At 41.3% G+C, this 16459-nt stretch overlaps 1 protein-coding gene across 2 annotated transcripts in view; it reads left to right on the forward strand.

Annotated features, from left to right (window-relative positions):
- Window positions 1-16459, forward strand: part of SEMA5A (semaphorin 5A) — a 460685-nt gene that overhangs the window by 377379 nt on the left and 66847 nt on the right. For both annotated transcript variants that reach the window (XM_070587216.1, XM_008513162.2), the window contains exons 14-15: window positions 2549-2730; window positions 8695-8838. In XM_070587216.1, coding sequence (XP_070443317.1) covers window positions 2549-2730; window positions 8695-8838 — 326 coding nt within the window. The remainder of the gene's footprint in view (window positions 1-2548; window positions 2731-8694; window positions 8839-16459) is intronic.

Below are 16459 nucleotides of genomic sequence, written 5' to 3' on the forward strand. Positions count from 1 at the left end.
ATCCCAGGCACAAACCTACACACCACTCATCAAGCCATGCTGTGGCAGCATCCCACATACAAAAAGTAGAGGAAGATTGACACAGATGTTAGCTCAGGGCCAGTCTTCCTCAGCAAAAAGAGGAAGTTTGGCAACAGATGCTTGCTCAAGGTCAATCTTCCTCACCAAAAGAAAAAAAAGTATGGGCCTATATTGTGTAAATATTATACAAATGTTCTGTTTGATCAGCATTATTCCTTGATGCTGGCTCCAAGAACAAATGGCTCATGCCTTTTACGGTGGAAACGATAAAGCAGCATCTACAATGCTGGCAGGTGTTGGGACTTGAAAGCATGTGAGGACTGTTAGTGTGGGTCCCCAGTTAAATCACAGTGGGGTGTCTGTTCATCCCTTTTCTCTGTGACTCAGGGGAGGATGAAGGCTGAAACTCCCAAGTGGCAGGACCTTTGCTGCCTTAACAACAACATATTTGGGTGAGTAGTTAGTGGTTTGAATCAGTTCGTCACACAGGGCTCAGTTCTCCACAAAAATGCTGTGGTCTCCAGGGAACTATATGGTCAGAGTAGGAGTTGCTTTTTTTTTCTTTTTCAGGAAAATTAGCCCTGAGCTAACATCCCCCATCAATCCTCCTCTTTTTTTGCTGAGGAGGATGGGCCCGGAGCTAACATGCAGGCCCATCTTCCTCTACTTTATATGTGAGACGCCTGCCACAGCATGGCTTGACAAGCAGAGTGTAGGTCCACACCCAGGATCCAAACCAGCAAATCCCAGGCCACGGAAGCTGAGCACACAAACTTAACCAATATACCACCGGCCAGCCCCAGGAGTTGCATATTTATCCCAGCTGGGCCGGGAGTTACAGGGACCTTGGAAATGAGGGTGTCCTTGTCTTGGGAGGAATCTACTGGATGCTCACTCTGGGTCGGACCCAGTGCATTATGTTGAATCCAGCAGATGATACAGTTCCAGTCGCTCCCTTTTGCACAACTTCTTATAGAAAAAGCCGGGCGTAGTTAGTGGGTCTGAAATGTTAGAGTATCGATGAGAAAGGAGCAGGGATGGAGTCATAACTGTGACAGGTGGAGATGACCAACTAGCCATGTCAGGGGAAATGGACGCATTCAACGTTTAACTCTTTCCTCTTGTATTTGGAGACATGAAGGTAAAGCTCACCTGCATTTTCACACACAACATAGGGTGTTGGCGTTATTCTGAGATGGGGAAGTGTGGGTACAGTTTGTAGCCCCAAAAGAATTAATTGTCTCATCCTTGGAGTCGTCTCTTGTGTGGGTGATGAGTCTTTAAAAGTGTAAGGACGAGTTCCGGGCAGGGACCTTTGGGCAGCTTAGTCGTGATCAGATCTCTTCTTTGTCATATTTTCTGAGAAATACTTAACTCCCTGTATTCACTTTAGGAGGCGTGGACTTTAGGCCTTCTTATATCCCGTTTCAGAGGGGACATTCCCCACGAGTCTCGAATCTTGGGAACACTCTAGCTCCTGACAAGACCTACCTGTCTGATTTGACGTGAAGTCGTCTAGTCTTCCATGCCCACAGCAGAATTTGTCCCCATTGGCCCAGGTGACTGCCAGCGCAGGTCCTCTCCCTCCCTTGGTGCCCTCAGAGCTTCCACGTCGCTGGAGCACCAATGGCTTTGCTGCTCTCCCCCTCCCTCATGCTCCTCTTTCAGGTGTTACAGCCCCTAGACCACCTGTTCCCCTCCCAGCGACAGGGGAAGGCCTGAGTCCTCTTTGTCATCACTCAAGCTGGCAGTTTCACTCCTCTTTGTCATCACTCAAGCTGCCCTCTGCCTCGATGGCCCTTGCCAGCTCCTTTACCTGGCATTTCATCATCCTTTGAGCCCCAGCACAGGCTCTTTATTGTCCTTCCCAGATCCCATGAGCTGTTGAGCATCCCCGTCTGCTCCCACAGCCCCTGCCTGTAGCTCCGTCACTGGATTTCCACACATTGTCCAGCTCTTCCTTGCCACTTATAAACTCTTAGACGGGGTTAGAGTGTGGGTTTCACTGAGTTAGAGTTCTGGTCGCTTAATAGGTACTCTTCTAATATGTCATATATTAAATGCTGTTAGTTTGAGGTGGTGTTTGAGCCAGGGCAGGTCTTCAGTGACAAGTTGAAGAATCTTTCAATTTTTGAAGGTACATAGAAATGCAAAGGAGTTGCACATCCGTGATTTTTCACTCTGATTCTTTTTTCTTGGGTTTCTCACATTAGTGGACAATTCTGCATCACCTGGTTGCTAAGTCATTAGCATCCTTCACGCCTCCTCCTCCTCTCTCTCCTCCTTTTCCTTCTGCTCCTCCTTGTCCTCTTCTGTCTCCTCCTTTCCCTCTCCTCCTCCTCCATCTGTATTTCCAGCAATGACCCCTGCTGCTTTATTTTGATATACTTCCCATTTGTTCCTTTTTGATTGTAATATAAAATATTCTGAATGGGTTCTGATTGTCTTGTGAGAGACCTTTCATTTTTTCTCTCTTATGTTTACATCCTGACCCTCCCTGACGTCCTTACTTGTATCTGCTTCCTAGACGAGGAATCTCACCGTGGATGGGCACTTTGGTGCGTGGTCTCCATGGACGCCCTGCACGCACACGGATGGCAGCGCTGTGGGATCCTGCCTCTGTCGCACCCGCTCCTGTGACAGCCCGGCCCCCCAGTGTGGCGGTTGGCAGTGCGAGGGCCCCCGCATGGAGATCGCCAACTGTTCCAGGTGCGTCCCTCCCAACACTCAGGTGTACTTTCATGTGTAAACTCAGATGTTGAGGAGTGCGGGAAATGATTCCTAATGTACACCTTCCCTCTTCAAGAGAAAGGTGGCAAAAAGATAGGGACACTTAAAAATTACATGATCTGTGGAAGGAGATTTTACACTCTAAATTAGGTTATAAATCTAAACCTATTCACATGTTCTTCATTAGATTAGGAAAAATATTTCTAATTGTGTGATGTTCTTGGCTTGTTCGAGGGAGACGTCCACATTAATTAAAAATCTTTTCCTAGAATATATAGAGTAGCAGTTCCTTCCTGGTAGAAGACGATATATTTGTTGTGAACTGGATTAATCCACTTGCCTCTTCACAATTGTCTCTCTTTTGACAGCATCAGTGACTCCCAATAGTTAGAAGTGAGTGCTATAGGCCCCTCCCTCCTGACCTTGCCATTAGGTGGTTCCTCAGAATGAAAGCAAGTCTCAGATCAAATTTGGCCGCACAGACAGACCTATGACGCCACCTCTTCTTATAAATGACAGAGTCTCAGCCCCCTGTCCCTCGGGCACTCTGAAATGTATGTGCATGAGAGTTTCACATGAAACAGATGTGAGGCTTCTGATGAAAGGTCAGCCAACCTTCTAGGGAGACCAGGTAAAGGCGTCCTCTGTCATCATGGCAGACATTACACAAAAGGGAGCCCCCAGGCTTGCATCCAGTTCATGCAAGGACAGAGATGCAAGAATAATGCCTCAGCTCATCCACTCTTGGACACCACTTAATTCATCAATCAAAAATTATTCCTAACAGTCCATATACTAATAAATGACCCTCTCATGCAGTTCCAGAAAGCAATATGCAGTGTTCAAAGCAGCCTCTTCTGGAGTGTGAGCACAAATGTATGACACTTTTGGTAGTTTTAGCAGCCTACCCTTGGAGCTGATATTCCAGACTCTGTAGAAGACAGATCTAGGGCAACTAAAGCCCACGTGCCCCACGTACATCTCACTGCGATGGCACAGCTCTCATTCACAATGTTCGTACCTGGATAGTGGGGTTTCCAGGTGCGGTGGTCTGCACAGCAAACTACTCACCGGCCCTCTAAAAGAATGTTGATAAACTAGATGCCTCTTCAAATACTTGTTGGTTGGCATCTAGTATTTTTCCATGAAAAGTTGCAAAGGTTTAATTTCTGTTCCATCGCTATTTAAATGTGTAAATGGAATCTAAATACTATGGTGATTTGATAGCCACCTTCCCATTTAAAGAACTGATGAGCAGGTCCTAATTTAACATTCATAAATTTTATGTTTTTCATTTTTCTCTTGATTTCCTATTTCTATTCTATTTCCCTTACAGAATCTTATCCTAATATATTATCTTTTTAGTTTGAAAGTCTTATATTGTCACCCTATCATACTTCTCTATAACTACCATAAAAACAAGTTATATAAATGGAATTTTTAAAAAGATGTTTCCTTTCTGATAACCATAGGCTTTGCAATTTAAATATATATTTTGAAAATTAGCACACAATTAATCTAAACATCATCACTGTTACACATTTTGATGAATAATTATGTACTTAACATTAAATAATGAGATTTTATTGGAAATCCATTCCTTAATACAATTGTTTTTACCTCCCAATTACTCTTTTTATCCAGGCATGAATGCAAGTTCTTGCCTGACTTGGGGAGGGCTTAGCATCAGTTCCATTCTTATTTTTTATTTTTCTGGTTATAAGTGCTGACAGATATTACTCGCATAAGTAGATGGAAATGTAAGATTACAGCATTTTCTCTCACTTCTCTGAATTCTTTCCAAGTTATCTGCCAAAAACATCATAATCTAACACCAAAGATTGTTTTTAATGCCTTATATCAGTTGATAGCCTGTTTATGTTGGCCTTCAATTTTGTTGGAAGCGAAAAATAGGAAACCACCTAACTTACAAACCAAATTTTTGCTCAGTCGGTACTGTCAAGTACTTCCTCGATTTGTGCAAAGTTCATCAGAAAGCCTGTAAGAAGACTGGTCAAATGATTCTAAATTAAACCTGTTATTCTTTATGTATAGACACCTTGTTTAACCCAATATATTCAGAAAGTGTGGGGAAAATTAAAATATTGTTAATTCAATACATTTTCTGAACATAATATTTTTGATTGAATGCTTTCATGGCATCACATCATTTAAATACGTTTTCTCGATATCTCGGAGCAGCAGATTAAGGACATTCAATTTATGAAAAGAAATCCACAATGTAAAGTAGTTAGCTAAGCCAGACCTTATTATCCAAGCAGGGCCGAGTCAGGCTTACTATCCATCAGAAAAATCTGGTTTCATTTTATCATTAAAATAAAATTTGAATGTGCATCCTCATGACACCGTGTCGTTTCTGAATTCTAATTCTTAGGGAGGCGGAGAGAAGTGGGGGGAAGAGGAGAGGGAGAGAGGAGGAAATATAACCAGCTACACAGAAGGGCAACATCAAGGGAACACTTGGAGCCTTGGCAGGAGTCTGTCATCTGAATGAAATAGGTCTCTGCAGACTTGCGTTTTCCTTACCTACACCTTCCTTTACGGGACTTTTCTGTAGAAGCAAAACTTGTGTCCGTCCTGGGGTGGTCTGGAGTTCCACTTCGATGTAGAGAGTTCCGTGTAGAAGTAAACTGGAGAGAGCCCCAAGCATCACACTGTGAGGGAGGGAGGACTGATCTGTGCTGCGAGCCCGGTAAAGAGCTCAGCTGTCCCCGTGGGGAGCTCCCTAGCAGGGACAGCCCTGGATGCTTGTTAGGTCCTCTCAGCTGAGAGGCATAGCCACCCACACTCTCAGTGGCTGGAGAAATGAGGGCCTCAGTCCTCAGGGCACCCTGCATGGCACAGCCAACATCCACCACTGTGCACTTGACAGGAGCTGGGAGATGGAAGAAGCCAAGTCCTTAATCAGAGAGCTCAGCTCTGCTCTGGTCTGCGCTGCAGTATATCTGAGCTGAGCCCCCAACTCAGCTACCATCAGCTAGGGAGTAACCAGGGGAACAGTTCAAGTAGGGTGATCCACTGAGTTAGTTTCCTGTTTCCTATGCTTATTATTTTGTTGTTGTTGTTTGATTATTTTTGCTACTATACTCAATTTGCTCCTCCATCCCCTGCACCTGTAGCAGCATGACCACAGCAGTATTTTATATTTTAAAACAAGCATCAGGAAAGCTTCTCAGATCCGTCTTCAAGCTCCCTCCTCGCTTGCTCATTAATGTACTTTTTTTAAAAGTATTCTTTTCATGAGACTATTTAGAATGCAAAAACCTCTGGGCAGGGGCCAGCCCCATGGCGTAGTGCTTAAGTTCACACACTCTTCTTCAGTGGCCTGGGGTTTGCAGGTTCAGATCCTGGGCATGGACCTACACACTGCTCATCAAGCCATACTGTGGCGGCATCCCATGTACAAAATAGAGGAAGGTTGGCAAAGATGTTAGCTCAGGACCCATCTTCCCCACCAAAAGAAAAACCTCTAGAGGAGTTGTCTATGACATCACTATCATTGAAAATCAGATTGGGTGATCACACTGTGTGAGAGCCCAGAGTGTGAAGGCACTGCCTGCCTAAGAGAAGAAGGAGGATCAGTTAAGGAAAGGTAAGGTGCAAGGAGCAGACTTTGCCCTCTGCTCAAGTTTCCATAGGCCAGCTCAGATCACTTCACAAAGTTGAGAGGAGCACATCACAGCTATGGAGATTAGATTATTTGTGTTATTACATAAAACAGAGGCATGTCAACATTGCATGACGCACTACATTCTTTCTGTAAAACTAAGATGGTTTCCATTGACGCTTGGCAGAAACTTAGAAAAGCTACAGAACTGTTAATGTTTGAAGATGACAGTAATTGATTAATACTAATTTTTTTTATTCTTTAATGGAAAAAAGGACCATCAGGTAGGTACATGACCATGACTTGTTTATTGATACTTCTTTGACTTTGGTTCTAGTTGGAATGTCATTCTGTGAGCAGAGCCACAATACAACTAGTGGTTATTTTAATATTAAAAATCAAATAGTGGACCTGTTTTAGGGATGCTTTAAAGGCAGCAGTGGATTGTTTTAGACTGACTTACTCATAAAATGATCCATCTGCTGATACACGGTCCTCAATGCTCCCTCTTTGGTGGCCTGCTAGAATGTCTCCCTTGAAGCAGCATTTACAAGTGTGCAAACACGGGTCCATATGGTAGACACATACAGAGACGATTGCACTGATTGATTTCCTCACTTACTGTATTCCTATTGTTTCCACATACTTCCATATACGTGTCCCATATATTGTAAAGAGACTATATCGTAAAATATCACATTTGTTAAAAGGTTTAGTAAATTAAGAATTTCCAAACAATTTTGGAAGGAGTATTTTGTGCATTATCTAACAGTTTTGCTCACATAGAAAGAAACTTTGAAAGTAAAAAGATCATTTTATTTACATTGAAATTGCTAATTTTTTATATAATTCAATGAATTACTTGGAAAAATTTTTAAATTGGGTAGGTAATGGTATAAAATACTAGCTGATCACCTTTATGAGCGACTTGGGAGCATCTGTCTTATTTTGTGATTATTTGGTTAAATTATAAAGCAGCTTTATCATAATATCGTACATCAGGGTATCACTATATATCTTATTTATATCATTATTAAATTTCAGAAAATAAAGTATGGACATGTGCAATATACTAAGAATTTTCTCAGAGGAATTTTCATTTGAAATTGTTTTAGAAATTATAGATTCAACTTAATACCTTGAGCTTCAATGACTGTTGTGGACCTTCATATTTTTGAAGGAATATATAAACTAAAAATAAGAATGCGAGGTGATTTTTGCAATGGAAATGTAAATCCTATGGATGAGGGTAACAGATACCTATAAAAATCACATGTGATTCGAGAAGGAGAGAAAAATTATACATGCAGTAGACTGTCTATGTGCGAGTTTTGGGTCTGGAGTTGACAGGTATTTTGACACTTAAAAATCTTTAAAAACTACCTGTAGTTTGTATTTTAATAGCAAGGACAAACTGCTAAGGGAGATATTTAAATTACAGACATCCTAAATACAGGCATTTTAAGGAAAAAAATATAATATTAAACAAAAAAATTCCTCTAGCTGTCAGTAGTGGTTTATTTTATAAACCACCTTTATAAAAGTGATTCATTTTATTTTTATTTTATTTCATATTTTTATATGTATTCCTTCGTTTGTATATATGATAATATAAGTAAATTCAGATATATGCAATTTGGACTTCTTATTTATACTCCATATCTTTATCAAATTGCAAAAAAACTATAGCCAAGAATCTGAATTTTAAATATTCTTTCATTTTTAATAAAATTTGTTTTAAAGCTTTGAACGTTACAGTGGTCTTTATCAATATGAACACTATCAAGAGAATATGATTTTCAGTGATGTTAATAGATGTTAAAAGTAAGCATTATGTATAGTTTTAGGTCATTATTTTGGTCAAATGTGAACTTTTCATAGATTACAACTGACATAGTACAAGTCAAATGAAGTCATAAACTCTAGAGGTTCAGAGATTTACCTCTAATTGCTTTTCAATGAAATAACATTGTTTTTCATTAGCTTAAAAATGTTAAATTATTAAAATTAAAAACTAAGGTTTCTTAATAGTTTCTGATATAGCCCTTTTTAAATTATTTATAATGCACTTAAAACATTACTCCCAAATTTCCTGTCTTGACTCTAAACTCAGCTACCTGGGAGGAAGGTCTCACAGTAGCCGACATTCACGTGACACAGTGCATTCAGTCCCACGGTTCCCTTTCCGTCTTTGATCACAGCCCGCAGTCAGATGGTCCCTGTGGGGGAATATGTGAATTTGGGCAGGGGCTTGTGGACAGGGGTTGGACTCTGAGCCAGCTGGACCCAGTGACCCTGTTGCCTCCTCTCCCCAGGAATGGAGGCTGGACCCCCTGGACCTCGTGGTCTCCCTGTAGCACCACCTGTGGGATCGGCTTCCAGGTGCGGCAGCGGTCCTGCAGCAACCCCACTCCGCGGCACGGGGGCCGGGTGTGCGTGGGACAGAACCGCGAGGAAAGGTACGTGCCACCTGCTCCCAACATCGCGGTGCTCACGCTTACTGTCGTTCCAGAGGGGTGGCGTTTCCGTGCGGGTTTAGTTTGGGATCTAGCCCAGCTTGTCCGTTGAGCTGAATGCTCCTCTTCTTTTCCGGACATCCTTTAATTTTGACCAAAGCCTCGTGTTGACAGCAACACTGAGTACTTCCCAAGGGAGTGGAGCGTCTGTGCTGGGCTCCCTGGAGACCTGGCAGTGGAGTCTGCTGGAGAACAGTTGTTCTTGTTAGAATTCAACTAGATCAGTCTCGAAACCTACAAGTCCGAGTAGGACCCAAGATGGGCCTGGATCCAGATGAGGTACAGTTTTCCACTTGAGCTAAATTAAGCAGCTAGAGTGTAGGTGAGACCATACTGAGGGTTTGGATTGTATTTACAACTTCACACTCCTCTATTAACAGATGCCGTCAGTGAAGCCTCAGTGCAACCCAGGGTGGGCATTCGTTTCCATGTCTGTTTTAAGCTTTCAGCACGTCATGGGGACCTTTCAGTTCAGACTAGCATTTAACCATTTGTTGCTTTTTATGGAATCAGACATTTGATTTCAGCCTCATAAAATCTACCGTTGTGATGGTTGGCTCTTTCTTGCATATGTAAAGTATATTCCAGTTTGTGATTATTGGGAGAAAATCTAAGGAGGTGAATTACACCTCACTTTTAGGATTCTTCTTCTGTCATACTGACATTAACTTATTGTATTGATCCATGTGACACAAATTGGCTTTCAGTACTTTTTAATTAAAGTGTAGTAAGGCTTATATCTGGTAATAGGGGTCAGTGAAAGCCTCATAAAAATGCGATGTGTAGTTATTTGCTGTGTGGTTAATATTTATATAGATAAACCAACAGGCTTACTGTGTAGATAGTTCTCTACAAGGTATTTATTACAAACTCAAAAACAACTGGAGAGAATCATTCTTTTCTTTCTTCACTCCATTCCTAAATTACCAATTAAAAGTTCCTTCCTTTTGACTCAGAGGAAAATGAAATATGATTTTTACAAAGCAGCGTTGGTCATTTTTGAAGTCATCCCTTGAGACAGTCTTGTGCAGTCTGCTATTTCCAATCTAACACTGGCTGATAAGTGGGAAAGCCAATTATAGGAGGGTTGTCTCCCTGCTATTTCCAAGCATTGTACGATTTAAAATAAGTTGGAAGTTTTAAAATGCTGTACATTGTCACATAATACAGCCCATTCAGGCAAAGCCACCTTCATCTGTGGGAATCCGCCCCTGGAATCATGGCACCTCCACAATCCTGACACCTGTTCTCATCTTTCCCAGGCTGAGCACCTAGGAAGGAAGAAGCAGTTTAACTCTGTAGTTAACATATATGTATGTTCCGTTTCCATTTACGATTCTTTGTAAAACCATGTTTTCAGGAAAAGATCAGGATGACTAGTATGTTTAGGGAACTTACATTTAAAATGTTCTGTTTTTCACAGAAGAAACACTCATTCGGTCTAGATGAATATTTGGTTAGAGGAGGAAAATTTGTGTTTAACTAGTAAATGGATGGATGGTAATAACAGGAACTATATAATATTTTTATAAAATTGGAGCCTCCCTATGTTACAACCTTTCTAGGGGACTATCACGAGGTTAATCAAAAACCAAGTACATGGTGCCTCTTTCTCGGTCTTCATAAGCAAAAGGTACTTCAATTTCTTTGATGTGTTACGTGGGAAGTCTTTCTGCTTAAATAATATAAAAGAATTCCATCCTGTTCTGACAACAGAATATCTGAGAACTAAATTTAAGATTAAAGGAGACCCTGGTGTCCATGGGAAGGTACAAAAGAGCAATGACTAGACACACAGAATCGTCAATAAAATCACATCCTGCTTATTTAAATACCATCAACCCTACAGGACTCCCCGGTGGCCGCAAATGAATGAATTGATTCTCCCACAAAATGTCCCTAAGTTCATGCCAGGATTATAGTTAGTGACTTTTCATATGGGATATAATATTTGGAATAATCCAATGGGAGCTTTATTGCAACAAAGATCTCAGAAATATTCAGATCATTTTTTCTGAAATAGTGGATAAAGAAAATATCTAATTTACTTTTTACGTTTACTTTAAAAGGTATGGACACTGTTTTTCTATTCTAAAATTTCCTGGAAAATTATTTTCTTGAGTAATAGGAACTCTGTAAAAGCACTAATTTCCAAAGAGGCCATTCACAAGGATGAAGCAATGGACCTCTTTGTAAATATTATCAAGAAGCAAATGTCATTGTCTGTAATAGTTTTCTCCTGCTGTGTAACAAAAATTTTACAAACTTAGTGGCTTAAAACAACACATGGGGCTGGCCCCGTGGTCGAGTGGTTAAGTTCACGTGCTCTGCTGCAGGTGGCCCAGTGTTTCGTTGGTTCGAATCCTGGGCGCAGACATGGCACTGCTCATCAAACCACGCTGAGGCAGCGTCCCACATGCCACAACTAGAAGGACCCACAACGAAGAATATACAACTATGTACTGGGGGGCTTTGGGAAGAAAAAGGAAAAAAATAAAATCTTTAAAAAAGAAAAACAAAGAAAACACATTTATTTTTTCTTAGTCTCAGTGGATCACATGTTCCAATTTGACTTAACCGGGGTTCTCTGGTCAGCCAGACTTGTGGTCTCATCTGGGCTCCACTGGAGAAGGATCTTCTTCTAAGATCACATGGTTGTGGTTAGCATTCCATTCCATGTGCGCTGTCAAACAGAGTACCTCAGTTTCTCACTAGTTGTCAGCCAGAGACTGGCCTAGGTTTCTTGCCAAATGGTCACTTGCTTCCTCAAATACAGCAAGGAAGAGAGTCTCCTCACTTGATGGGGATAGCAGTCTTATGTAACATAATCACAAAAGTGACACACCGTCACCTTGACATATTTTATTGCTTAGAAGTAAGTCACAGACCCTGTCTACACTCAAAATGGGGGAATTACACAGGGCATGAATACCAGGAGGCAGAGATCCTTTGGGTCATCTTAGAGTATCTGCCATAGTTGATTTTCTGTCCCTCCCGTATTCAAAATGCATTTCACTCACTATCAAGGTCCCCAAAAGTTGTATACCACAGATCACTTCCCTAAATTCCAGATCCTTATCATTTAAATCAGGCCCAAAAGTGAAGGAGGCTCTCTGGGTGTGGTTCCTCTCAGCCTGTTGATCTTTAAGATGAGAGACAAGTTATCTACCATCAACACACCCAATCCACAATGGTAGGACAGGCAAAGAGTAACAGCTGCAGACATTTCTGTTCAAAAAGGAGGAAAATGGAAAGAACAGAGGAATCTCTGCTGCATAGAAATACTGAAATCTATCCAGACAAGTGTTGGGAGTTGCTCAATTAAGTTTCAAGGCCTGGGCATAAGTCTTCATGGTTCTTGGCTCTGCCTTCTGTACTCTCAGTTCTGCTTTCTGAGTCATCCTTCCTTTTCCATGAAAGGTAGCATATGCTTGCAGCTGGACAGTTTTATCAGGCTGCTTCCTGCCAGTAGAATTTTTGAATTTCCAGCAGCCTCATTTTATTTGTGCTTTTCTCCATACGTTTCAGTCTGGGCTGGTGGTAGTTTTGCTGAAATAAACTTTATAGGTCTTCTGTGGATTTACTTGGGGTTTGCGCCGCTAAACAAACCTACACCCACAGAACTTTGTGAGATAGCCCTTCTTTACCTGGGGATCCTGCAGGGATGGCAGAGGGACAACCCCTTGGCGCTTGCTCGTGATGGAGAGGATCTGTGTGGCACATCCTGGCTCTGGACCTCTTGAAAGAACCCTTTTGCCACTGAAAACTACTGTTATCCTTTGATCTTTCTGGGTTTTTAACAATAGCTTGTACAGCCAGACCCTCAGCTTTTTACTCTATGCCGACCTTTCCTGACAGTGCTCAGAAGTTGTTTCTTAGTTTTATCATCTTTGCCATCAAGAGAGGCCAAGAATTTCCAAAACCATCCAGTCCCGGTTCCTTTTGTTTACTATTCCCTCCCTCAATCTTTCTCTCTCCTCCTACATTTTACTGTAAGCAGCAAGAAGAAAGCAGGCAACACCTCCAACACTTTGCTTGGGAATTTCCTTAGCTACCTGATTCACTTTACACTTACACGTTCCGCTTTCCGTGTAACTGCAGCGACAGTTTAGGAAGTTTTCTTCCTTGTGTAACAAGGTCCCCCCTTCCTCTGGTTTCCAATAATATGCTCCTATTTCCTTTTTAATTTTTTTAAATTGTGGTAAAATACGTATAATATAAAATTAGCCATTTAATTGTTTTAAAGTGTTCAATTCAGTGGCATTAATTACGTTCATGGTATTGTGCAACCATCACCCCTATCCGTTTCCAAAACTTTTCATCACCCAAAACAGAAACTCTGCAACCATTAAGCAATAGCTTTCCATTTCCCCATTCTCTAAGCCCCTGGTAACCTCTAATCTTTGTTCTTTCTCTATGAATTTACCTATTTCTAGGCATTTCATATAAGTAGAACCACATAATATTTGCCCTTGTGTCTGACGTATTTAGTTTAGCAAGTTTTCAAGGTTCATCCATGTTGTAGTGTGTATCACAAGTTCATTCCTTTTTAAGGCTGAATAATATTTGACTGTATGCCATGCCATCTCTTGTTTATCCATTTACCCATCAATTGACATTGGAGTTATTTACACCTTTTGGCTATTGTGAATAGTGCTGCAGTGAACACTAACATATGAGTATCTGTTCAACTCTCTGTTTCAATTTTTTTGTATGTATACCTAAAAGTAGAATTACTGGGTCATATGTTAATTCTGTGTTTGGTTTTTGAGGAATTGCCAAACTGTTCCATAGTGGATTCACCATTTTATGTTCCTACCAGGAATGTGCAAGTGTTTTAATTTCTCCACATCCTTGCCAATACTTGTTACTTTCCTTTTTATTATTATTATTATTGTAGCTATCCTTATAGGTGTAAAGTGCTATCTCATTATGTTTTTGATTTTCGTTTCCCTAAGGACTAACGATGTCAAGCATCTTCTTGTGTGCTTCTTGGCCATTCATATATCTTTTTTAGAGAAATGTCTATCCAAGTACTTTGCCCATTTTCTAATTGAGTTGTTTGGTTTTTTGCTTTTGTTGAATTTTAGTTCTTTACCCTGTCTCCTTCTAAACCCTCACTGGCGGTATCCTCAAAGTCTAGATTTATGCTGTTAGTCTGTTTAGGGAAATTTGGTTTTTCTTTACCTTGCTCCTCAAAATTCTTCTTGTTTCTACCAATTCTCTGTTCCTGAAGCTACTTTCACATTTTTAGGTATTTCTTACTGTAGCACCACACATCTTGGTACCAAAATCTGTTTCAGTCATTACATGGTAATATTACCACAGCTCAGCTGCTTAAAGCACTGTGTGTTTATTGGCTCACAGTTTCCGTGTGTTCGTAGTCTGGACACAGTTTACTTGGGTCCTTGGCTTCAGGATCTCATGACGCTACCAATGTGTAGCTCATGGTTGTGTTCTCATCTGAGGCTCGGTGGGAGAAAGGTATGCTTCCCAAATCCTGTGGTTGTCAGCAGCATGCAGTTCCCTGTGTGCTGTCAGACTGAGGATGGTAGCCAGAAGCTGCCCTCAGTCCTCACCACCTGTGCCTTCCCGACCTGACTGCCTACTTCCTCAAAGCCAGCAAGGGAGTGTTTTCTTGAAAGAAGGGCATTGCGGTCTTATATAACATAATCATGGAAGTGAAATCCTGTCATCTTTGCCATATTCTATTGGTTAGAAGCAAGTCACAGGTCCCACCTCTGCTCACTGGGAGGGGATTCCACAAGGTGTAAATTCCAGGAGGCGGGAGTCATAGGGCCACCACATTATCAGAGTGAAGAATCCCAGGAGCCAATGGGAGTTCATTATAGGATTATTCTTCATCTTCATGGGCATGTTTGCTTAATCCTGTGGGGCACTCAAGTGATGCTCTTTGCGAATCATTAATCTCCCCTAGTGGGTATTCTTAGCTAAAAATTAATATTGTGGTAGGCTCAATGTATGTACAGTTTCTCTGGTGGCACAAAAGATTCAATTATTCCAGTATGGCCCAGCAAAGGGGCAATCACTTGGAGAGAATCGTGGAGATAATAGTTCCAACAGGGCTCTGATTGGTTCAGGCTAACAGAGGCTGCAGTGAGAAACTAGCATGGACCTAACCAGAACAGACAGAATTTGTAGCGTGAAGAAATAGGAGAAGAAACAGGAAGCAGTGTGGAGAGTCTAGTCTATATGAGATTATGAAAGGCAGTTCTTTTCACAGAGACCAGCTTTGTGGAAAAATAGGTAATTTATGAAGAAATATTGCTGGGTTATTAATTAACTTTTAAATGCAAAGTGAGAATGAGCAGTCATGGGCAAAATTAAAATCTTAATTTTTAATGCATCATGAAATGCATCTGTGACTTTCAGTGCTTTAAGATACTGGAGATCCAAGAGAGCTCATAAAATTTCAAAAAATGTTTAGCTCATTATTAGCAAAAGCCAGCTGCATGTAGAGGACTAGAGAAATGGGGAACCAGCAGCTGCCCCATCGTGTAGATATTTTATCCATAAATTAATTAAAATCCTTGAACAAGCAGAGTCACCAGGGTCACTTACTTCCAATTCCCATTTTTGTTTGTAACCAAGAAGGAAACCAGAGTCCCCGTGGGTAGGTTAACAAGAGGTGCTTCTCTCAAGAGCACATGCTATTGGGGTGGGGGAATTAGGGAGCATGAAGGAAACTACTTCCTTGAAATATGCAAAGAGTCCAGAGTTAGGGGCTTGTAAGAGGCTTGCCTCTGAGCAGACTCTCCCGGGTTAGATTTGTGAGTGAAAACTCAGACATAAAGGGACAGAGCTGGCCTTGCAATTTCTGTTTCCCTTCTCACCTGCCTTGCAGAGGGTGACAGATTCACATGTCCTGGTGGGGCTTTTTCCACAGCACTACTGTAGGAGAAAGAAAAACGAAGGGAAGACAAGTTGTTGACAACCTTAAAATGCAGCCAAATGTATAATTGATTAACACTGATTTAAAGTTCTCTTCTACATGCAGTTTTCAGGCTCTCCTGCAGTAGATTATTAGCCATAACAACAGGCCGAGCTTTTTCAGAGGTGGCCTGCTGTCGGCAAATGGGAGAACATGTCTGTGCATTGTGATTTATTTTGCTGTGGGGAAGTGGTAGCTCAGTTGCTGCACTTTCTATTAAAAGTGAAGGGCTTAAATGAATTTTTAGTAAGATTTTCCTTTGCCCTCACTACTTTTTTATTGTTTGTTTTTGAAAGCTGAAATTAGGGCACAGGAGTGTAGGAGACCCATACCGTTTAAATGTCGGTAAATCAGCTTGGAAACAGGAGGTGACCTTCTATTTCTCAGTCTGTCCACAGCAAGAGAAGCTGCACGTGGATATTTTGAGTTAAATGCTGAGAGTTCTGATGTTCTGAATTCTCTTGACTTCCTTCTTCAAATATGTTCTCAAAACAAATGGCCATTTCCTCTTGGAGCATTCCAGGCACCAACACACATGCTAATAATCACTGAGCAGTCAGAGTGTTTTACTTATTGTAACTCTACACATTTGCACATGCTCCTAAGTTCAGA

This window comes from Equus przewalskii, chromosome 20 (assembly GCF_037783145.1).
Source record: "Equus przewalskii isolate Varuska chromosome 20, EquPr2, whole genome shotgun sequence".
NCBI lineage: Eukaryota > Metazoa > Chordata > Mammalia > Perissodactyla > Equidae > Equus > Equus przewalskii.